Source organism: Rhinolophus sinicus, linkage group LG03 (genome assembly GCF_036562045.2).
Source record: "Rhinolophus sinicus isolate RSC01 linkage group LG03, ASM3656204v1, whole genome shotgun sequence".
Classification (NCBI taxonomy): domain Eukaryota; kingdom Metazoa; phylum Chordata; class Mammalia; order Chiroptera; family Rhinolophidae; genus Rhinolophus; species Rhinolophus sinicus.
In genome coordinates, this window is record NC_133753.1 from 186,688,216 (window position 1) to 186,713,102 (window position 24,887).

General features: G+C 31.9%; 1 protein-coding gene across 2 annotated transcripts in view; it reads left to right on the forward strand.

The window, feature by feature from the left end:
• LOC109451424 (cadherin-18) overlaps positions 1-24,887 on the forward strand; it is an 864,067-nt gene that overhangs the window by 791,127 nt on the left and 48,053 nt on the right. For both annotated transcript variants that reach the window (XM_074329055.1, XM_074329056.1), the window contains one exon: positions 16,565-16,752. In XM_074329055.1, coding sequence (XP_074185156.1) covers positions 16,565-16,752 — 188 coding nt within the window. The remainder of the gene's footprint in view (positions 1-16,564; positions 16,753-24,887) is intronic.

Below are 24,887 nucleotides of genomic sequence, written 5' to 3' on the forward strand. Positions count from 1 at the left end.
TAACACTTTACATATCCTTAACTCAACATTCACATTCCTTTTTTTAAAAGCACTGCTATAAATTTCTTTGAACTCTGTTACAGAATTAGCAGAGATAACCAATCCTTATTTACTGTTAAATAGCATTTCCCCTATACTTTTTTATTTATTTCCATAGGTTCACATCTCCTTGACTACTATGAGTCTCTCTAAGAAAGAATATTGCTTGAATTGTCTTTGTGACTTTAAATGTTCAGATCAGTGCCCAGCCCTTGAAAAATGATTACTAATGAGTGAGTGAATGAGTCAAACTTAAACACTCTGTCAAACTGCCGTTGTTAAAAGACCGTTGTTAGAATACATGCAAGTCAAGTTCATAGGTAGAACCACTTTAAAATATTGGTTTTACCAATAAGCTCATGTGACCTGGTTCACTGGCCTCCACTCTATGAAGTATGTTTGAAAGAAAATTATAAATCACAGATAAGTTCACATTATATTAATCTATAATATATTTGCAAAATTTTGTAAAATTAGTAAAATATATTAGTAAAATTTCGTAAAATGACTTTGTAAGTCATTTTACAAAGTACATGTACTTTTGTATTTAGTTGATCATTTAGTCCAATATGCATATACACATTTATCACTTTCAGACAAGTGCTATCATTTCATAGGATGAGAAAACTGAAGTTCAAAAATATTTAAAAAGATAATGAGTGGTAATGCTAACCTCAACTGAATACAAAATGTATTATAATTTACAATAGCAACTTGTCTACCTGATTTTTCAGTAGATTCTACCTCCAATATTTTTAAGATGTGTCTTAATATCATAGTTCTTAATCAAGTGAAAAATCCAGTGATACACAATAAGGGTAAAATAAATGGTGGGCCATGATACAAATACTATCTCCCACTCTCCATCCTTCTCTGCATAAACTATTTTTTTTTAATTTACAAGTCCAATAAAATTAATTTTAGAATTCAACATAAACTTGTACTAGTGATGAATATGGACAAATTAATTCCTAATTTTATTATGAATTAATAACATTATTATTGTTGAAACATCAGTTCATGGTGAAAACAATCATTTTGCCAGACAAGGAAACAGAATAAATGTATACTGTCTGGGTGAACTCATTACATCAAATTGGATTTTATTTAGTTAGTAGCAGTCGATGCAGAATGACTGACATGTCATTCCTGCCATATTGTGAGATGGACTTAGTTTTAAAACAGAGACAGTACACACTTCGACTTGTTTAAAACATATTTTATTTTGCTTTCATATTACACTAACACACTACTGCTTTCAGAATCATTTAGTATCACCATGATAAGAGGAGCTTTCAGTAAAGTTTGTTTTTGTTTGTTTGTTTGGTTTTTTTTTGCCATTTACCCATATGTGTTACAACTCATCAAATGGCTACTTACGTAATGGGAAACTTTGTAAACTGCTTAGAGGAAAAAATGATATAGTATGAGAACTGGTATTCATGAATTACCATAAAATGCGCAAATCCATATATAACCAACATATCCAGTCATCAAGTGGATCCAGTAGTCTCATTGTTTATCTTCAGATGTGATGTTTTTTACAGTTCTCCTGACTTTCTTTCTTTACCTGTCTGAGACAGCCATCTTGCTTACACTATTACTGTGACTGATTCTAGTATAAACATCTGGCACACAATACTTTGCCAATATATTACATCAAATTGTTTTTATTTCTGTTTCTTCCTTCTGCCAATCTACCACAGACTGAGAGGGTGAGTCATCTTCTTATATCTTATATCTTCATTTAAAGTGATCACTATATTTTAATATAAAGTAAGCTTTGATTAAGAGTTTGAGAGCTAGAGGGAATTAGGCTAATAGTTTACAAAGTCTCGAGGGAGTTACAAATTCAATGGCCTAGGGCACAAGGCAAGGACCACGCTGCCTGTCAATGTCAGGAAAGCTATCAAGGAGAACAGAGACTGTACAGGGCACGCCCAGACTGGAGGACAGCCACTACCCAATTCCCAGGAATGCCCAACGGTGGGCAGGACAGTTAGAAAAGGGAGCTTCTTATATGACTCGCAGTGGAAGAGAAGAAATCAGCTCATCTAAGACCTAAATCCTTATATAATGGACAACAGGATACCCACTTCTCCGTCAGAGAAAAAACAACCCCAGATGTAAAATTCCTAAAATCAGTCCTTACAATGAAAATAATCTATTCTACTTATGACTCTTGATGTTTCCTTTTCTTTAAAAAAAAAAAAAAAAAAAAAAAAAAGATTTTTATTAAAAATGTAGTTTGGTTTGCATACAATGTTGTATTAGTTTCAGGTGTACACCATAGTTATTCAAAATGTATGTACCTAAAGAAGTGATCACCATGATAAGTCCAGCAACCATCTGACACCATACAACACCATGGAGATATAATGTACAGCATGGGGAATATAGTCAATAATATTGTAATGGAGTTATTTCCTTTTCTGGTTGTAACTATGTTATAGTTATATTACAGTTATTGCTTAATTTATTCTTAGGTAGGCAAAAAAAATCACTGACAATTATTCATCTGTATACAGAATAGGCATGTAAAGTTCAATACCTTAATGAAAGTTCATAAAGCAAACTTTCTGTATTATAAATGGAAGGAGCTGTATTTTGAGAATGGCCCTTGAAGAGTAAATAAACAAGTTTGGGAAAGAAGAATAATGCATGTCAAATAATCACAATGAAACAGTAGAAACTGTTTCTACTTCCCCAAAACTTCCCCAAGAGGTAGGAAATGATTGCAAAATTGTAAGTCACCCAACAAAATAAGCCCATTTATGACTAGTTGATAAAACACAATGTAATATTGGAAGGATCAAGTCCTAAAAGTTCAATAGATGGCAGTATTTCCTATAATACTAAAAATTACACATGTTTAACTAATTTGGGTAAGTTTAATGTTAAGTTAAAAAGAAAATGTCATTGATAAAGATATTGATATTGATGTGCTTCATTGACAGCAAAATATTTTGGATGAAGGACCATAATTTTTAACTTATTGAAAATTATGTGAAAACAAATCAAAATGTATTTATACATTGAGCATTAATATCTTATTTGGAAGAGGAATTAAAAGAAAAATAGGGTCTTCTTTGACCCATCAAAATATGAACCATATGTTTTAACTGCTACCGTGTTTTCCCAAAAATAAGACCTAGCTGGACCATCAGCTCAAATGCGTCTTTTGGAGCAAAAATTAATATAAAACCCGGTCTTATTTTAATATAAGACCTGGTCTTATATAATGTAATGTAATGTAATGTAATGTAATGTAATGTAATGTAATGTAATGTAATGTAATGTAATGTAATGCAATGCAATGCAATACAATACAATGCAATGCAATACAAAACAATGTAATATAATGTAATATAATACCGGTCTTCTATTAAGTTTTGCTCCAAAAAGACGTATTAGAGCTGATAGTACAGCTAGGTTTTATTTTCGGGAAACACGGTAGCAAGTTGAAGTTTCTGTAGTGTACTTATAAAAATGGCATCCACTTTATTTTATTACGGTTACAGACATATTTTAAAAGATTTTCATTAAAATATAGCTAACATATAATACCACGTTGGTTTCAGGGATATACCATAGTTATTCAACATTTACCTAAAGAAGTGATCACCATGATAAGTCCAGCAACCATCTGACACAGCACCAGGCTATCACAATATTATTGACTATATTCCCTATATTATATATTATACTGCACTTTGGTGAGCTATTCACTGTTGAAGGACATTAGGAGGATTCCACCTTTTGGATATTGCAATTAATGCTGCTATGAAAATTGGTGTACACATGTATATTCAAGCCCCTGCTTGCATTGGTTTTGGATATGTATCCAGAAGCAGGATTGTTAGGTCTTATGATAATTTTATGTTGGATTGTTTTAAAGAAACACTACATTGTTTCCCATGGAGAATTCACTATTTTACATCCTCAACTGCAATGCACAAATATTCTGATTTCTCCACATGCTTGTTAATACTTATTTTCTTTTTCTTTTTTCGATAATAACCATCATAATTTCGTCATAATTCAGTTTTTATAGCTTGTGTGTTTCTAAGAATTTGTCAGTTTCATATGAGTTGTCCATCTTGTTGACATACAATTTTTCACAGTACTATCTTGCAATCCTTTTCTTTCTATAAAATCTGCCATTTTGTTTCTGCTTTGTTTCTAGTTTTAGTCATTTGAATCTTCTCTCAATTTATTATTAGTCATTGTTGATGAAGTTTTGTCATCTTTGGTGATCTCTTCATTGAGAGATTTGGGACTGAGTTGTTGTCTCCTACAGACCAAGATCTCTCTGAAATGAGACACGGTGGAGCTAGAGCAAGTAAAAACATCATAAATCCTTACAGTTTTCAAAGCATTTTTTTTGCTTAATTGAGCATTTGCTTCGTTGCTATAGACCTTTGACTGTTTTCCATAGCTCCTATAACATTTGTTTAGCCATCTTCTGGTGTTTTTAATGTTTATACAGGATAACAAAGCTTATAGCTTCCTAACCTTCCATTTTGCTGCTGTCAGTCATGTTATTATTTTTAAGGCATTTAAATCACAATTGTTCTAATATCTTTAGCTTTTCCAAATAAGAGAAAATTCTACTTTAAAATAATTTAAGGTATCAAAAATGCTATAAATTATGTAGTAAACGTTTCCCAGACATTTCATTCTGAGAAAAAAAAATTCTCTCTACACTTTATCTATTTTTTCCACAAAAATATCTAATGATCACCAAGAGTGATACAACCTTCATGACAATTCAAAAAAAAAAAGAAAAGAAAAGAAAAGAAAAGAAAAGAAAAGAAAAGAAAAGAAAAGAAAAGAAAAGAAAAGAAATTTAGGTTTATAAAACATCTATGTGTTTGCTTTGACAAAAATTAGGTATATAATATGGGAAAGGAACATAAATTTACAAGAATGAGGAGAGATACTCATATGTTATAGTGGACCTATACATTGATTACAGTCGTTTATTAAGCAAGAGGCTGAGAAGATATGAGTTAGTTCCAGCTCCAACTCCAGAACTACAAAAGCTTCTTCTTTCTATCAGAATCATTTCTTCAGCTAGAAAGTTTCCATTGTTGCATATTTATCTTCCTTGATCCTATAAATGTAGAGAACATTCCTTTCTACTGGAACTCTATTATACAGCCCCATGAAGCCTAAGGGTCATAGATGGGGACCGTCATACATTCAGGGGATCATGTGGTGTTGCTACTGATATAATTGAGTTATTTTCCAATAGACTTTAATATTTAGTTTCATGTGGTTGTAGTGGTGTGAGTGCACCTGCACAAGTAGCAGGTTGGCAAGCTGACGTTGCAGAAGCCTAGGAGTATAAGGCAGGATGCAGGTGCCAGGAGCTGACATCTTATTGTCTCAGCCCTGGGAAAGGGAGGAGGTGTATAATTACAGGAATTTATTAGGAGTGTTACTACAACTGGGTGTCTAAAATGAAGCCAGGGCTCTAGAATAGAAAGTGAAAAAGCTTTACTCATCGATTAACAGAAACTACAATGTAGACATTGACATGAGGAGCTCAAACAAACATCATAAACATGAAATCAGATTCAACTGGATACAGAGTAAATTAACTAGAAGACAAGTATGAGGAAATTACTGTTTCAAACAATGTGGTTGGACAAATAGATCCACTGGACTTTCTTGAACAGCTAGGAACAGACCCATGTATACGTTGAGCATGGAATGTGTCTAAGTTGGAGTTAAACATAAAAATGTATTAGGAAATGAAAGGCAGTGGTACTATTGGCCAACCAATGTGAAACTAGAGAAATTGACATTATGAAGATTTATCAAATTGATTAAAGACTTATATGCTATGTATGCTTTAAAAGAAAATCCAAAATTATTTTATGACATTTGAAGAAAGATTAAATAAAGAAATTAAATGTGAACTGATTGATCAATATTATCACATAAACATTAAATTTATTTTTGCAAAAGATATAAACAGAGGGAAAAGGCAAATGATCTGGTATTTACAATAATAATAATAATAATAATAATAATAATTGTATGTGATTTATGAGACTAGAAGGTTATAAACACCTTTTGTATCACAACATTTAAAAAGCTACATTTGTAAAAAAATTACTGAAATGAAAAAGAATATAATCCTACAGATATCCAGAAATCTGGAGATAAAACAACTACAGGCACCAAATTTTCTCTTTAGAAAACTAATTGTCCTTTTGAATAGAATAAGAACATAAATGGCTTCAGTATAATACAAAAAGAAAACATGAAGTTTCTGATATACATATATTTGTTCTTTAAATAATAATAATTAATAATAAAAAAAACAGACACCATGATGATGTGAAACAGAAATATAAAAAATAAATTAGGAGTTCTAGAAAACTGAAAAAAAAAATGTAAAGATGGGTTGTAGAAGCAATGAAAATCAAAAGAAATAATATAAAAACAATCATATAATGGTGGCGTGGTTCGCTCAGTTGGTTAGAGCATGGTTCTAATAACACCAAGGTTGCCCATTCCATCCCTACATGGGCCACTATGAGTTGCACCCTCCTTAAAATAAATGCATGAGTGAATGAACAAATGAATGAATAAATAAATTCTCAAAAGAAAAAAATCAAATAAATAAAAACTCATTTAAAAAATAAATATATAAAAATGAAAACAATGATATGAAAATTAGAGAAGAGGAAAATCTCTATACAGTAAGCAAGCTAATAATTTATATGTGGGAGTGATCAGAGAGGAAAACTGAAATGTAAATATCCCTTCAAAACAAAAAACAAAAACAAAAAATAAGAAATAAAACATTTTCAAAGAAAGCGTTCATGACTGAAAAAAAAAAAAGAATATTCAGAACTTACACCAAAATATATCTACATATTTTAATGTGAAAACACCATCCAAAACTAAAACATCATGTGGTATTTGTTTATTATAAAAAAATAAATAAATAAAATAAATACTAAACATGGCTGCGGTAAAAAAGCCTACCTGACAGCGTCAATCAGCTGGCTAAGTGCAGTTGTCTCCTCTGCCAAAATGTATCCTCATCTCACAATATATCGTGCTGCAAATATAAACACTTTGGTTGGTTTGGGGGAAGTCTTTTTATCACATAATTTTACAGCAGGTCCTCACCTACTTCAGCCTTTAACAAACAGTTTGTTTTACCATAAAGGATTTTTTTGAATGATTCTTTACTACTACATTATTCAGATAGAATACCCTTCCATAGTCGATGACTGTGAAAACAATAACTGTTCTCTCTAATAAATGCTCTAAAAAAAGGGAGGGAGCCGACAAAACTCTCCTCTTAATTACAAAAGGGAGAATTACGAATTAAGTTTCTACAACAGTTTGGTGGTTACCCGAGGATGGGAGGGGCAGTGGTGAAGAGAGTAAAAGGGGTCAAATACATGGTGATGGAAGGACAACTGACTGTAGGTGGTGAACACACGATGAGCTATGTAGATGAGGTATTATAGAAATGTACATTTGAAACCTATGTAATTTTACTAACCAATGTCACTCCCATAAATTTAATATTAATTGAAACATTAAAGAAATCACAATAAAAATTAGAAATAATAAAAACGAAATAAAAAACCTTTATATGTATATTTATAATTTAGATCATATTAAAATATATAAATTTTAGGGTTAAAAACTGGAATATACGTATAAAGGTATAGCTTTAAATAAAAAGTGAACTGAAAGAATTAAGTCTCTTGTTTTAAATTTGAATTTGCCCTTACAAACCGAATTATAAAATTAATTTCAAAGAATTGAATACACGATGTCTATCTTCCTATTTCTCTTTCTCAAGCAAACACATAATTGGAGATACAATATATCACACACATATAAAGTGTGTTTGTATAGATAGTATCTGTGGGTATTCATGTTTATGTGTGTGTGTTTATGTGTGTGTGTGTGAAATTGCAGTATCATCGTTTTTCTTTTTCTTTTTAATTCCTATTAAACCTCTTGAAAATGGGATAGCACTCTTACAATACATAACCTTTTTGTGAACTCAGGGACTCTTTTGGCAACAGCAGACATGCTGACTGGATTATAAACTTATTCAAGATGAGTGTTTTGTTTGTTTTTTCAGAGAGTGATTTCAGAGTGAAAATATTATGGAAAGGCAAAAGAAAACATCATTCACCATGTATTCCAATGTTCTATGAGTCATGACTTCCATTAATCTTATTTAGATAAAGTGTATTTTTTCTGAATAATAGACTAAAGCTATGATTGAATTATATCATGAATAGCAATGGCAAAACTTCAGGCTGTTAGTCAAAGATTTCTAAATACATTTAGATCATACCCTTTAAAATATCTCCTGAGTGTTCTTTATTCCCATAAAGAATACCAATTTTCATAAAATAACAGATAAATGAAGGTTTATGTATTATCATTATTATTCAAAGATGATAACACCTAATTATTTATAGAGTATTGGTTCTCAGTTATCAGAATTTTTAAAGGTAATTATTTATATGTCTTTATGAAAAAAAACTGGCATATTTTTTGTTAGAATTAGTATTTAGAGTAAGTTTGTCTGATATGGTTTGTTATTTTAAAATAATGTTAAATATTTCCATCCATGTTTAAGCACATATTACTAAAAATGTGATAGGACATAAAAGAGTTATATTGAGGATTAAATTTACAAAGGTACATGTGAATGTTATATCTGTGTCAAACACAAATGTTAAAAAAAGAAAATATTTAAGCATTAAATTCATACTATCCTCTTTACAAGATGCTTTCTACTCTAGAACACCAGTCACAAAGATCATGGTTTCTTTGAAGTTAATTCCTAGAAACTGTATCTTTTATAATTGTAGTAATCTTTATTATCAGAGGCACCCTAAGTTCATTGAATCCATCTACATTTATAATGGTATTTCTGTTTTGTTTTTTTCAAATTTCCTCTTCTATCAATCCTATAATCCTTTCACTAGAATATCTCCTTTGCACCGTATAATTGTGTGTGTGTGTGTGTGTGTGTGTGTGCATACATACACACTCAGGCGTTTTATTTTACAAATTTCTGGCATTTTTATCTTATTAGAGAGGGTCTTTATTCAGTATTTTTATTCATTTATCTATCGAGAATACTTGGATTGTTTCTATATCTTGGCCATTGTGAATAATGCTGTAATAAACATGTGAATACAGAGATCCATTTGAGATCTTAATTTCAATTATTTGGGATATACCCAGAAGTGGTATTGCTGGGTCATATGGTAGTTCTATTTTTAATTTTTGGAGGGATCTCCATGCTGTTTTTCCATAGCGGCTGAACCAATTTATATTCCCACCAGCAGTGCACAGGGTCTCCTTTTCTCTATATCTTGTCAATAGTTATCTTTGTCTTTTGGGTGATATCCTTTCTGACAGATGTGAGATATCTCATTGTTACTCTGATTTGCGTTTCCCTGATGATTAGTGATGTTGAGCATATTTTCATGTATCTATGGCTATTTGGATCTCTTCTTTTGAAAAATATCTGTTCAGTTCCTCTGCTTATTTTTAAATCAGATTGTTCATTTGTTGTTGTTGTTGAGTTTTACAAATTCCTTATCAGATTTGTGATTTGCAAATATTTTTTCCCATTGTATAGGTTGTCTTTTCATTGTGTTAATTGTCTCCTTTAGAGAAATTTTTATTTTTTCATTTATTTTCTTTTAGGTTGATACAGTCCTACTCATCTATTTTCCTCAAGTTTTTAAAATAACATTTATTTTTTAAAAGTTAACATGTGCATGTAATAGGAAACTCAAAAACACAAGAACAAAGTCATAATCACAAGCAGTTTCATTTGTTGTATCCTTCTAGATCCATTGTATATATCTACACAACTAAGCTTCCATTTTTATGTAATCAAGATTGTACAATTAAGATTATACAAGATTGTATGAAGCTTTTTCACACATAATGAATATTGGCCATTTCAAAATCCAAAAGCTATATGAATATTTTGATTACCAATAACACACTATACCGACTCAATCTGGGAGGAAAAAAATATACAATCCTGCCTTTCTTCGTGACACAAATTTCATAAAGGACAAAAATGGCAACAGGCCTCTATGATAGACATTGGGACATTGGCAGAGTTAAAATTAAAATACTGCATCCCCTTCATGTTCAATTAAAAATGAGACACAAAGCAACAGAGTACACATTTAATTTGCTTTTGTTTCCTGTACTTTTGGTGTCATATCCAAAAAATCATCAGCAAAGCAAATGTCAAGAAAAAATTTCCCTATGATTTCTTCTAGGAATTTTACATTTTCAGGTCTCAATTTAAGCTGTTAATTAATTTTGAGGTTTTTTTTTTTTTTTATTCTTGCATAATGTAAAGTAGAGGTCCAATTTCATCTCTGGCATGTGTAAAATCTACCATTTGATGAAGAAATCATCCTTTCATCATTGTTTGCTCTTGTCATCCTTTGTCAAAGATCAGCTGTCCTTGTGTGCCTGGGTTTACTTCTGCACTCCCTGTTCCATTTCATTAGTCTGTATGTCTGTCTTTATGCTGGTATCATACTGTTTTAATTACTGTAGCTTTTTATTATATTTTTTAGTCAGGAATTCTGAAGCCTCCAGCTTTATTCTTCTTTCTCAATATTTTATGCTTTGTCTATTCCTTTTGTAGTTCCATACACATTTTAAGATATTCCTATTTCTGTGAAATAAAATGCCATTGAATGATAATTACTATCGCATTGTGTTGAATCTGTAGATTTTTTTGGGTAGTATGCACATTTTAACAATATTGAGTTTTCCAGTCCAAATGGAAACACAGATGTCTTTCCATTTATTCATGTCTCCTTTAATTGCGTTCATCAGTGTTTTATAGTTTCCAGTACAGAGTGATTATGCCTCCCAGCTCAGTTTATTCATACATATTTTATTCTTTTTTATGCTATTGGAAGTGGGATTGTTTCTGAATTTCCGTTTTGGATGGCATGTTGTTATAGTGTACTAAAAAACACAACTGATTTCTTCATGTTGATTTTGTATTCTGCAAGTTTGCCAAATTTGATTGTTCATTCTAACAGGTTTGTTATGTTTTGTTTGTGGAGTATTTAGGGTTTTCTACCTATTATTAGTTCATGTCATCTGAAAACAGATGTAATTTTACTTCTCTCTTTCTGATTGAATTCCTTTTATTTTTTCTACCCAATTTCTCTGGCTAAAACTTCCAGTACTATGTTGAATAGAAATGGCAAGAATGGGTATTCTTGCCTTCTTCCAGATCTTAGAGGAAAACTTTTCAATTTCTCAACATTTAATATGATGTTAGCTGTGAGCTTATCATCTATGGCCTTTATTATGTTAAGGTACCTTCTTTCTATACCTAGTTTGTTTGTGTATATACATATATACATACAATGGAATGTTACTTAACCTACAAAAACCAAAAAAAAAAAAAAAAAAAAAAAAAGAATTCTGCCATATGTGACGTGGATGAAACTGAAACTGAAGGATACGATGCTAAAAAAATAAGTCAGTTATAGAAGGACAAATATCTGCATGATTTCACTTACATAAGGTACCTAAAATAGTCAAACTTAGAGAAGTATAGGGTTCAATAGTGGTCGTCAAGGGCAGGATGTATGGGGGAAATGGGGATTTGTTCAAGGGGTATACAATTTCGATCATGCTAAATAAATAAGTTCTAAAGATCTGCTATACTTCATAGCGCCAATAGTTCACAACACAGTGTTGTATGCTTCAAAATGTATTAATAGGGTAGATCTCATGTTAAGTGTTCTTAGCACACACAAACACACACACACACACATACACACACACACACACACACACACACATACACACACACACACACACACACACACACACACAAAGAAACACAAGGAAACTTCAAGGGGTGTTGGATATGATGGTATCACCAGTGTTTGCATATATCCAAACTCATGAAACTGTACACACTAAATATGTACAGTCCGTGTTTCCCTGAAAGTAAGACTTAAACGGACAGTCAGCTCTAATGCGTCTTTTGGAGCAAAAATTAATATAATATATTAATATAAGCATTAATATAATACTCCAAAAGACGCATTAGAGCTGATTGTCTGACTAGGTATTATTTTCGGGGAAACACAGGTTCTTTATATATCAAGTGTACCTTAATAAAACTTTTTGTTTTTTCTTTAAGGAGGTCTCCAAATTTATTCTACTAGAATTAAGAGTATTTTGTTAAAAACTATCTGGCTATTCATCAGGCCTTAGAAGTTCTATAAAAATATCATAAACTTATTTTGATTTATAAATAAATTGTGTCTGTCTGCTATTTTCTGGTGATTAGGAGACATTTTGAATACTTTGGTAGTATACATTTATCAGTTTAAATAATTTTTGTCATTGTACTGTATTTATTATACACTTTCTAGGATATTCACTGTACATAGAATTTTTCTTTTGACTTGTATCATAGCATCTTAATTTTTATGTCTAATTATTATTTGCATGAATATTCCTTTTAAGACTTTATTTCTTACAACAGTTTTACATTTACAACAAAATCGAGAGGGAAGTAAAGGCATTCCCCATATATTCTCTGCCTCTATACATACATAGCCTTCCCTGTACCAACATCAGTCGCCAGAACTGTGCATTTATTTGTTTTAACCAAGGATGAACTTACATTGACACACAGTATTCACCCAAAGGCATAGTTTAGCTTAGTCTAAACTCTCAGTATTTTTTATTTTATGGGTTTGGACAAATGTATAATGTGTAATAACCACCATTACAGTATTACACAGAGTATTTCCAATGTCCTAAAAATCCTCTATATTCTCACTATTCATCTCTCCCCACTCCATCTCTGGCAGCCACTGATCTTTTTATTGTCTCCATAGTTTTGCCTTTCAAAATGTCATATATTTGGAATTATGCAGTAGGTAGCTATTTCAAATTGGCTTCTTTCATTTACTAATAGGTGTTTAACTTTCTCCTATGTCTTTTCATGGCTTGATAGCTCATTTCTTTTTAGCACTCAATATTCCATTGTCTAGATGTAGAATAGTTTATTTATTCATTCACCTCCTGAAGGACATCTTGGTGGCTACAAAGATTCGGTCATGAATTACAAAGCTGCTATAAATATACATGTGCAGGCTTTTTTGTAGACAGATTCTCAACTCCTTTGTGTAAAAACCAAGAAGCATGATTACTGGATGGGAAGGTATCATTTGGGAGGATGAACTGAGAATTTGGTTGTGGAAAATGGTTCACCTTGGATATCAGTTGTGATGACAATACTTTATTTCTTTATAAAAGAATATGTGAAGATTAGGAGACATTTTGAATACTTTGTCCTAATAATAAATGTGGTATCATGTTTTTTATTTACTTGTTTGAATTTTTGTTTTGTTTTGGCTTTATTTTTCTCGAACGTTATACATTGTACCACAGGATGACTAGAGCAAAAAGGGTCCACTGGATTTGGCAATTAACTAACAACAATGGAGCTGTATATGAACTATCTGTTACTATATTCCAAACCAGTCCAAATTTAACAGCTTAAAACAACCAACATTTATTATCTAATAATTTCAATATATCAGGAATCTCAGTTTCACTTAGCTAGGTGCCTCAGGTTCAGGTTCATGGGATCTCAGTATAGCTGGCAGGAGAGGCTGTGGTCTTACCCAAAGATTTGTCTGGGAGCAAGGGCAGGATGGTTTCTGCTTTTAGCTTACTAATGTGATTGTTGTCAGATTTTAGTCACTTACCATTTGATCCACTCTGGGCTTCAGTACAACATGGTGGCTGGATTTCCCCAGGGGAGCAATCTAAGAGAAAGGAGAGAACATCCATGATAGAAACCACAGTCTTTTTGTAACATAATCTTGGAAATGGCATCCCATTAATTTTGCTGAATTTAATTCATCAGAAATGAGTTACCATATCCAGCCAATATTTGACAGAGTGGATTACTTAAGGGCATAGATATCAGAAGGTGGGGAATATCAGAGACTACCTTAGAAGCTGCCTACTAAAAGTTGATTTACAATTTATAATTTGTAAATTCTCAACTATATGAAAAGTGCATCAAATGTTAAAATATTGATCTTAATATACTCTATTTTGTCTAATGAAGCATTGTAAATGGGGAAGATTTAGTATACTTGCAATTTTTAGAATGTATGAACAAGTGTGAATTCTTGCTCTAAACATGATCTTCCTTTTCCAGAGGTATGCTTCCACTTGTAAGACTCAGCCTAAATGTTTTCTGGCCTACGATGACTCTCTTACGACTCACGTGTACAGTTTTTTGGAACTTTCTTCGTAAAAACATTTTTTTAAGTAAAATTCTTTTAAATTAGTACTGTCATAATAATTCTTTGATTTACTTATTAACCTATGTGTACTAAGACATTTTTGTTTTCAGGTATCATCATCCCAGTCTTAACTAAAAGTTCTTTGAGAGGCTTACAGAGTTGAAGGAAGTCATGGTTTAACTGTAATATTGAGAAAAGAGCAACCAGAAAATTGACATCCTAGCCTCTATCTCAGAAAAAAAACAAAAGACAAACAAAAAAAAAACCACACCATATATTCTAATTTATTTTGTAACTTGCTCATTTACATATATTTTTGAACAGTATAATATCCTATTTCATATGTAACTGCCTAGGAACATCTCTATTTTCATGGATTCTAAAAATTATTATGGCTTCTTTCTGATGCTGAATTCGTGCCTTAGATTAGGTCTTCACCATACGTATTGAAAAAATGGTTATTGTCCGATGCTCCTTCCAATATTTCATAGCTTTGCCACCAAAGAGAAACTGCAGTTCTTTCCTGGTTCTAGTTCTAACATTTAAGGGAGTGTACTGTCTTTGGATCTTTGGGAATGAGCTACCTACCTTTTCACCATTCACCGTTGAGAAGAAAGATGGAGTCCTATAAAATTTGGGTCTCATGCTCTTCCCAGATCAATGAACGATATTAAGATAGATAGAATCTTTAACAACATGGCAGATCCTGGTGAAACATTATTAATATCAGGGGATAATATATTTCACAGAAGAGGGTGTTCTTCCTGGGAAATGTTATGTTCGTGAGGACTGCTGAACTAAACAATAATATTTAACTTCAGGTAGTATCTCAAATATTTATAGAAGAGAACTGTCTAATATCTATGTTGAATAGTAAATAAACAGACACACACAAACACGCGAATAAATTTTTAATACCTACATATAGCACTTTATATCACACAAATGTATCTTTACAAGCAAATTAAAATATTTCATATACTTGCCAAATACATTAACCTAAAAAAGTTAACATATCACAGCTAATAAAATAATGGCTCAGGGAAATTATGTTTATATGGGCTCTGCATTCACTTATCTATATTGTCAAATTATATCCATGTATAATGTGAAATCATCATTAATTTAGTCTTGGCTGAAACTCTTTTATAAAATTCTACCTCTATTAGATTCCTGTTATTTCCATTACTATTTGATATTTGCTATAATAAATGTCTTTAATAGATAAGTGTCTAACTTACCATAGAACAGTTGGTAATGACATGTTCACTATGTGTCCTAATATCTAATTCATAAATTCCTATATGGAGATGTCTATGAATTTAGAATTAGGACATATTTTGAAAATTTTATATTTTTCAGTGTAAACATTTAGTGTCAGGACATACTGAAAAATATATTTCTGTATATAGGTAATGAGATATATAGAATCAATAGTGTTTTAATATTGTTGACTAGAGGATATATAGTGTCCAAATTAATGTTAATCACAAATACTGCATTATCTTATGTAGTCATTATATTTACTTTCTCAGGCTTTAACTTGGTGATTATTTTTTTTTAATTTTAATAACCTTATTTATATTTTACTATAGATAAAACCACTTAAAATTATTTTTAGAAGCTGATTGGGAATACATGGTAAATAAATGTATAAACACATTTACTGTCTCTTTTCATGGCTTATATAGTTCAATATAAGCTATTTATCAAAGTAAAAATCACATTCACAGTTAGGCTTTATTATTTTTCCTGTTTTCACTTTGAATTCAAAGTTCTCACACTTTTATTTTTAACATCACGTGCTATGTGGATCAAGATTTAGAAATTACGCTAATATTTGACTGAGCATTATGTTCATTTTTGCTCAACATAAGAATGCAAACTTGACCTCCCCCATCTATTTTTCTGTTTATGGATGAAGAGGTATAAAAATATTTTAATTCAAATATCTACACATTCTTTTCATGTAGGCTATTTTTCATACATGTTAAACCTTATATAAATCTAGTATTTCATTACTAGATATGATATTAATACGTAAAATTTTTAAATGACTAATTTTATACATTACTTAGTATATTGTTCATTTAAATATGTTGTATAAATATTTTAATGTATTTTCTTGTAAGATTATTATTTTATGAATATTATCATCAAAAACATGCACTGTTTTTCAGAGCACTATCAGCTGTATGTTCCTGAGTCAGCTCAAGTTGGTTCTGCTGTTGGGAAAATCAAGGCAAATGACGCAGACACTGGTTCAAACGCTGACATGACTTACTCCATCATTAATGGTGATGGTGTTGGGATATTCTCCATCTCCACCGACAAAGAGACCAGAGAAGGGATCCTTTCCTTAAAGAAGGTAAAATAAACATAATGTTAGTGATTTAGGCAAGTCACCCTTTTTTCCATGAATGGAATTTGGCAGAGGTATGAATAATCCATATTCAGGTCATTTGAATGCTAAAATATTTCCTCTTTAAGATGTATTTATGTTTTAATTATGGCTGTGTTTGATTCTTGGGGTACTGTCTTAGGAATTATATTTTGTTATGTTGGGAAGATCTGAGGTAGAATACATATGAATTAGCCCCATTATCTTTGTTTTCAGATAATAGACATATCATCAAAGTCAGTTCTATTAATGCCATTACTCTATGTTTTAATAATCTAGTAACATTAAGAGACTCCTAAATAATGTAAAAATTTTCACCGTGTTAGTGAACCCTCTTTAGGAGACAGGTTTTTGTTTGATAATCTCCGATCCATCAAGACAGTTTTGGTGAAACCATTAACTTCATCCCCTATTCTTCCTTATTCCTAAGAATTCTTCCTTATTCCTAAAAATTCCAAATTCTTAGGTATAGACTGAATCTATCACTTTTGGTTTTTAAGAGCACATAATACTCATTGTAAAAATAAAGTGGAACTCACAAAATTACCAAAGAATGATTTAAATGTAACTCGTAATGCAGTGTTCTTGGTCTTTAAATGTTTTACGATTTCAGCTTGAAAATCTAATAATTTTCCAATCCCTAGGTCTTACTGTCATGTAGTTTGATTCAGAAACACTGGAGTTGGGCTGAGGAGCTGGCCTTTTTAACAAATATTCCAGATTATTCTACTGTAGAACATGCTCAGAACACAGGCTGAGACATTGTACCCTAATGTGCTACTGTAGATTTTGAAGTGAACCTATCTATCTATCTATCTATCTATCTATCTATCTATCTATCTATCTATCTACCTATCTATCATCTATCATCTTTCTATCTACCTACCTACCTATCTATCATCTATTTTGTATATATTTTTCTATTTACACTGTATAAAATCTTCATCATTCTTCTAACAATCGTTGTTTTATTTTGATTTAAAATTAATGATCAACTTGTCTCCTGGATGCTACACAGGGGGCCTGCAAAGTAGAACTTAAAATTTGTAAATACTTACAGAGCACCAGTCATCATTGGTCTATGTAAAATGTTCATATTTTCCCTTAAAATATCTTTTCTTTTTATTATTTCATTCCTGACGTTGTCAGACCTGGGTCAAAAAATATGATGACAAAAAGAATCAATTTTCATATCTTTATTTAACAAATATATGTATTTTGAGTACCTCTTATATGCCGAATACTATGCAAGGGTGAACAGGGTTAGACTTCATCTGTGTCTGCACAGAGCTTCCAATTTATGGAAGTGGGCAGACATTAATATCACATACATTTCTAGATCAATAATAAAAATATTTATTTGAAGGAGAGTCATACAAAGCTATTGGGGAAGAGAAGCTAGAATGTGTGAGCCTGTCTGATATTCAGCATGGATAAACAGAGAATTGAAAGAAACTTAAGAGTTATAGGAAGAGATATAAGGATGAGCATTCCAGAAGGAGGAAAGAAAATGCACCAAGAGTCTGAGGTGGGTGGAACATGACTCATTAAGGAATCAAATGATATTGTTGATTCTGGAGCAGAGAGAGTGAAGGATTAAGTCAGTGGGTACAAGGTATATGGGGCCCTGCTAATTTTTACCCAATGGACAGCCATTGAAGGTATCTAAGCAGTAACTGACTAGGTTTTATTTTACGTGAATACCGGAGATTGCCAAATAAATGTATACACATTTTCAGAAATGTTATCTATGTATTACTTTTTGAAGTTGAATTGAATTACATATTAGCAATGTGTAGTATGACATTCGCTCAAAAGATGGCATTAATCAAATGAATGCTAGCATCATTCACTGTATTACAATTTTAATACAATTTTTTTCCTTTCTTAAAATGTATACATTTTTATTTTTTATTTTTGGCACCCCCGGTGTTTAGTCTTTGCTACAATGAGGAGAATAAATTCAGTGTGGTGGAGAGAAAATGTGAGTAAAGGTCATGAAGAAAAAAGGAGAAACACACCATCCTCTTTGGGAAGGTTAGCAGGAAAGCGAGAAAGAAAGGTTATGAAGCAGACAAATGACAACAGGATGAAATGAAGATTTTAATTGTAAGCTGGAAGACTGCACATGGGTTTCTATGCAGATAGGTAAAAGGTCAATAGAAACAAGAGACTGAGGATACTAAAGAGAAGGTAATTGATTTTAAAAAATGCACTAAGATAGAAGTGGCCATGTATAGGATCTTGATCACAGCTGGAAAGAAACAACCCATGATAGTATGCCTCCTTCTGAGATAATCAAGCAGGAGGGTGAAAAAAATGGGTGCTGATAAGTATGCAGTGATCTACCCTGCATGTGTATGTGTGTGAGTGTAGGGATGCCCTTGCCTACTGAGCATTATTGTCTTTATAAAGTAGGAAGTCACATCTTGTTTCCAAAAAATGAGGGAGACGGTGAGTGGTTTGAATATACACATGATCTGAAATACAAATATATATTGTGGGATTAAGGACAATGAGGTTTTTATCACCCTGCTTGGCTTCAATTAATTTGATTTTTTTAATAAAAAATGACAGGGAATTAGTATATGTGTATGTTTGTGCATACATAAAATTAATTAAACTTAGTCATTCTATATTGCACACATATACAAAATAGGTGTTTTCAAGATAAATATTGTTTTAATTTTGTAAAGGGCAGTGATGATATACTAAAAATAATCTTGATAATTGAGTTCAAATTCTCAATCACTTTTTCCCCTGAATTTATTTATTTATTTATATATTTATTTATGCATTAAATATAAGTTTCATTAAAATATAGCCAACACTCAATATTGTATTAGTTTCAGGTTTATACCATAGTTATTTAATATTTATATACCTAAAAAAGTGATCACTACGATAAGTCCAGCAACCATCTGACACCGTACCACGCTATCACAATATTATTGACTATATCCCTTGTGTTGTACATTACATCCCCACGACTTACTTGTTTTATACCTGGAAATTTGAACCTCTTATTCCCCTTCACCTTCCCCCCACCCTTTTAAAATTTTTGTTTCAATTACAGTTGACATTCAGTATTATTTTACATTAATTTCAGGTGTATAACATAGTAGTTAGACATTCGTATAATTTATGAAGTGATTCCCCTGACTAGCCTAGTACCCACCTGGCACAATGCATAGTTATGACTATATTAGTGACTGTATTTCCTATACTTTACATCCCAGGGACTATTTTGTAATTACCAATTTGTAATTCTTTTTTTTCCAACATTTTTTTATTACTCTCGGGTGTACAAAACAATGTAACAGTTAAACATTTATCATTTATTTCCCTCACACAGTGATAACCCCCCTCCCCCCCATCCACTACCCCTCTGACATCGCACACAGCCATTACATTTCCACTGCCTCTATTCCTAATGCTGTATTCCACTTCTTCTATCCATATATATATATATATATATATATATATATATATATGAACAACAATGAATGTCAACTACAATTTTATACATATATATATGTAACTATATATATGTATAAAATTGTAGTTGACATTCATTGTTGTTCAGCTTCAGGTGTACAGTGCAGTGACCAGGTATCTACATATCCCTGAGGAGGTCTCCCTAATGAAACAAGTGTCCATCGGATACCCCACAAAATTTGTACTTGTTAACCACTTCACCTGTTTCACCCTACTCCCCAGCCCCCTCCCATCTCTCACCAAATAAATCTAATACCCTTCTGACACAATACATAGTTACTACAATATTATCGACTACATTCCTTAAGCTATATTCTACATCCCCATGACTACTGTGTAACAACCAATTTGTACTATTAAGCCCTTCCCATTTTTTCACTCACACATCAAAACCCACTCCCATCTGGCAACCACCAAAATGTTATCTGTATCTATGAGCTTGTTTCTTTGTTTGTTTTGTTCTTTAGATTCTACATATAAGCAAGATGACATTGCATCTCTCTTTCACTGTCTGACCCTCCGCTCAGCATAGTACCCTCCAGGTCCATCCATGCTGCGGCAGATGCCTGAATTCCTTTTTAATGCAGTCTAGACTTCTGCTAAAATGCATCAATGATTGCATTCGTCTAATTTTTTGATTCTTCAGATTAAGATTATCAATCTCAGAGTTACTTCATTGCTATATGTTTTATGTTGTAAATGATAACAACTTAAAAACTGAACTGTATAACGCAGTGGGTTGTAACCTTTAAGAGGTACCGATTCAGATGGCAGGAAATGGATAAAAGTCCTTTAAAACCCATTCCTCATTTCATCTCTAAAGCAGCTTACTTTAGCCAGCAAGGCAGACCAGCTAATCTTCCCAAAGATCAAAATCAGCAGTGCTCTGTAAATCAGCTTGCAGGAGCGTCTGTACATCCCTGACCATATCATCCCTTCATCAGAAAATTGCCAAGTTAAATTTACCGGTCCGTGGTATGGTACCTTGTAAATACACTTTGATAACTTTCATTCATTGTTTAATGGAGTCTGGCTGGGTGGAAAGGGGAAAACAGATAAGGATGCATGCAAGTGGGTGCACTCTTTCTTCTGATAGAAACCTCTGGCGAGGGATGTGCTTCTTTTACAGTAGTCTTTCTTAGTGTCTCTTTTTGTGGCTCTATATCAATTTGTGTTCTCTTTAACAGTTGTTCCATTTCTTTTTCTTTTAATTCAAGGCTCCAACGCTATTTGCTTTCTTGATTTTCGGCAATATCCTTTGTAGTATAACTTTTCTTTTTCAAACCTATTTAAGTACGTATACAATGCCTATTAAGTTAAGACCCCCCCAAAAAAAAATTTTTAACTTATCTTCAAATCATGAAGGGTAGTAGAAAACATAATATTTCTGTCAGTTGAAGTATAAAATTTGGTCATGCAGTTTAAATGTTCTATCACCTTATCTCAAGGCTTGAGCTTCAGTATTCTTATTTAAGTACTTTACAAGGTGGTTATTAAAAATAAAATAAGGTGAAAATAGTGCTCTGAACTGTGTTTGGCTAATTAAAATAATGCCTCAATATCCACTTTTCTGTTTTTCTTCCTTTCTTCCTTTATTTACACCAAATTTTAATTATACTTTCCATACCATTCCATGTGGTGATTTTGCCGCCCTCCTTTATTCCATGTTAACTAATTTACACAAAGAATGAAGTATCCTGTGTACATTATATTACAGCACATGTTGTTTTGTTGCAGCCTCCTTCCTCTTCCTTCTTCTGTAAACTATTTTTTTATTCAAAGTTCAAGTTTAATATTGTCTTTGTAGTGCAACATTTTCAGGTATATTTCAGTCACAAATATTTTTCTTTTGAATTATCTTTTATGCTTTACATACCATAGTGGGCATTTCACCAATATCTTACTGTAGAAAATACAGCAATTCCTTAACTCTCTTTATTTTGCTAGGTCTGATAGAGGAGGAAGACCTTATTCTGAGCAATAAACTATGAGTGCACTAGGAATTCCCATTAATGTGTATCTCTGTGTGCTACAAATGTACCTATGCCCATAATACCGTGTTTCCCTGAAAATAAGACTTAGCCGTACCATCATCTCTAATGTGCCTTTTGAAGCAAAAGGGTCTTATATTAATTTTTGCTCCAAAAGGCACTTTAGAGCTGATGGTCCGCCGGCTAGGTCTTATTTTCGGGGAAGCACAATAGTTGTTAAACATTTGTGTAACTAGGTACTTGTATTTTTTTAAGTTAAAAAACTCAGTCAACCTGCTACTTTTATGTTTCCGATATCTGAAAAGTAGTTCTGCTCAGCCAGAAGCCAAAGAGATAAGAGTCCAAGTATTAATTTAATAAAATCTATTACTATATGTGTAATAGCTTTGGATAGAGGACTGCTAATGGATAATTTTTGTTCTTACTGTTCATCTGTAGCCATTACCATAAGCCTGGAGTGATAGATCAGTTGAAACTACCCTGAAGTTAATTGACTATTTTTTATATACATATATAAAATATATATATATATATATATATATATATATATATATATATATATATGTATACTTTATAATTTAGTGCACTAATTGGAAATTAATGATGTGTTGAAACATCCTCTTGAGTTAAGCTATACATATTTGTGGCTATTGGTAATTTTTCATATGTGTGGGTATATAGAAATACACACACATATGTATATGTGCTTGCATTTAGTTATACATAATATGTAATATAGTAAATATACTTTACCTATATGTTTTACTTGATCTTAGCCAAAAGGCCGAGAAGCGATACGTATATGTTTATATCTGTTATTTGAAGTAAAATCCATTTATTTCCCCAGTATTCAAATGACAGTAAGGAAACAGATAATATTTAGTTGTATCGATGCCCTTGGAATTATATATATTGAGCTAAGTTATACCCTTTTGCATAGACAAATTTATAATATGAACGCTTATACATATGTTCTAGTCTCCACAGATTGTCATCCAGGAAAAGCCTCTGTCTGACAAGGACCACAAATCATGATGACATAATAAGAAAGCCAAGCTGAAGGAACATATTCAAATTCATTCCATTTTTCTTAAGATTTTGCAAAATACCATCATTTAAAATACGTGTCCTATTCAAGAAACAAAAATTAACAATAATGTTAGTCACTATTCTAGAATTTGGTCTTTTTTTTTTTTTTTTTCATGACTAAAGTTACATTTTTCATATTCAAATATTGCTATCCACTCCATTATTGTCCTCTCATTCTTGCATTTGAAAACCTAGATGATGATGCAATATAGATATTGAACCAAATATAGGTCAAAAGGAGTCTCTTCTCTTATTATTTAGGAAAGCAGAATTTTAGGACCTTCTTGAACTTCAAGAAGAACTGAATCATTGACCAATTTGGCTTTAATGCTGTTTTCAGTATCCTTCTATTTATGATGGTTTTATAGTTCCAGAGAAGGAATATACTAGTGTGATTTAATTAATAGTAGCAGTGATTAATGAGAAACAATTAAAACGTCCCAAATATGTAGAGCTGGCTGGAAAGTGATTGATGGAAAAGAAGATAACTATCTACAGTAATATTAAATGTGTTAATATTAAAGAGGGGAAAGTATTACTTTATAAGTTAGAAAGAGCAATGATATGTAAAAGTAATGACTAGGAGTAATAGGATGAATTAAGAAACTAAAATTTGAGATGAAAATCGGAGTCCACTCATTGACAGTGAATTGCATTTAAGATCTTGAGCACTTTCTAAGAAAGAAAGAGAAGCCCCACTGCCTGGGGAAGTTAAAATTACACCAGAATTAGAACTTCATGCAGGGACAGAGTTGATAAAGGGTTTCGCATGAAAGCATGTCAGTGTCTTAGTTCTGTGAATCTGTGAATTAAGGACGTTGTATAGATACTCAGAGTTCTGGTAGCCAGAATTAATGAAGTTAGAATTAATGAAGTTACCAGTTCATTTTCAGTGTTGTCAACACTTGGATAGATGATGCATGAATGTATCTTTTAATAATGAGAATATTATGCTTCACTAAAAATATGTTTTTCTTATTCATCAAATGTGAATATTATGATAGGCTATGTGTGTGCTAATTAGATTTTAGGCAGTATACCATAGTACTGAAAGGCACTACCTATGGATTCTCCCTGCCAATCCCAAGGATACTACTTCCAAGCTGTTGCCACTAGGCAACTGTGTTAACTTTTCTGTGCCTTGATTTCCTCATTGGTAAATGGGAAACCATTATATCTCATAGCAGAGTTGTGATTAAACGAGTTAACATATGTTCATTGTTTTGGTCACACTTAGGTATTAACTATTCATATGTTAAAAATAATATAGAATTTTCCATCTTTCAAATGTAAACCATGTCAGAGCACTTTTCTGTACTCTGAACACAGCTATATTTGAGATTAAGGAGGAAATATTAATCACCCACCATATAGTAGGAATTATGCCAGATACCTGTAATACGAAGATGGATTAGATAATATTCTTTTTCTTAGGGAAAACTGTAGACATGAACCATTGTTATAATACAAGACGTCAAGTGCTAATAGTATAGGCTAAGTTACCATTAAGTAAATGGAAGAAGG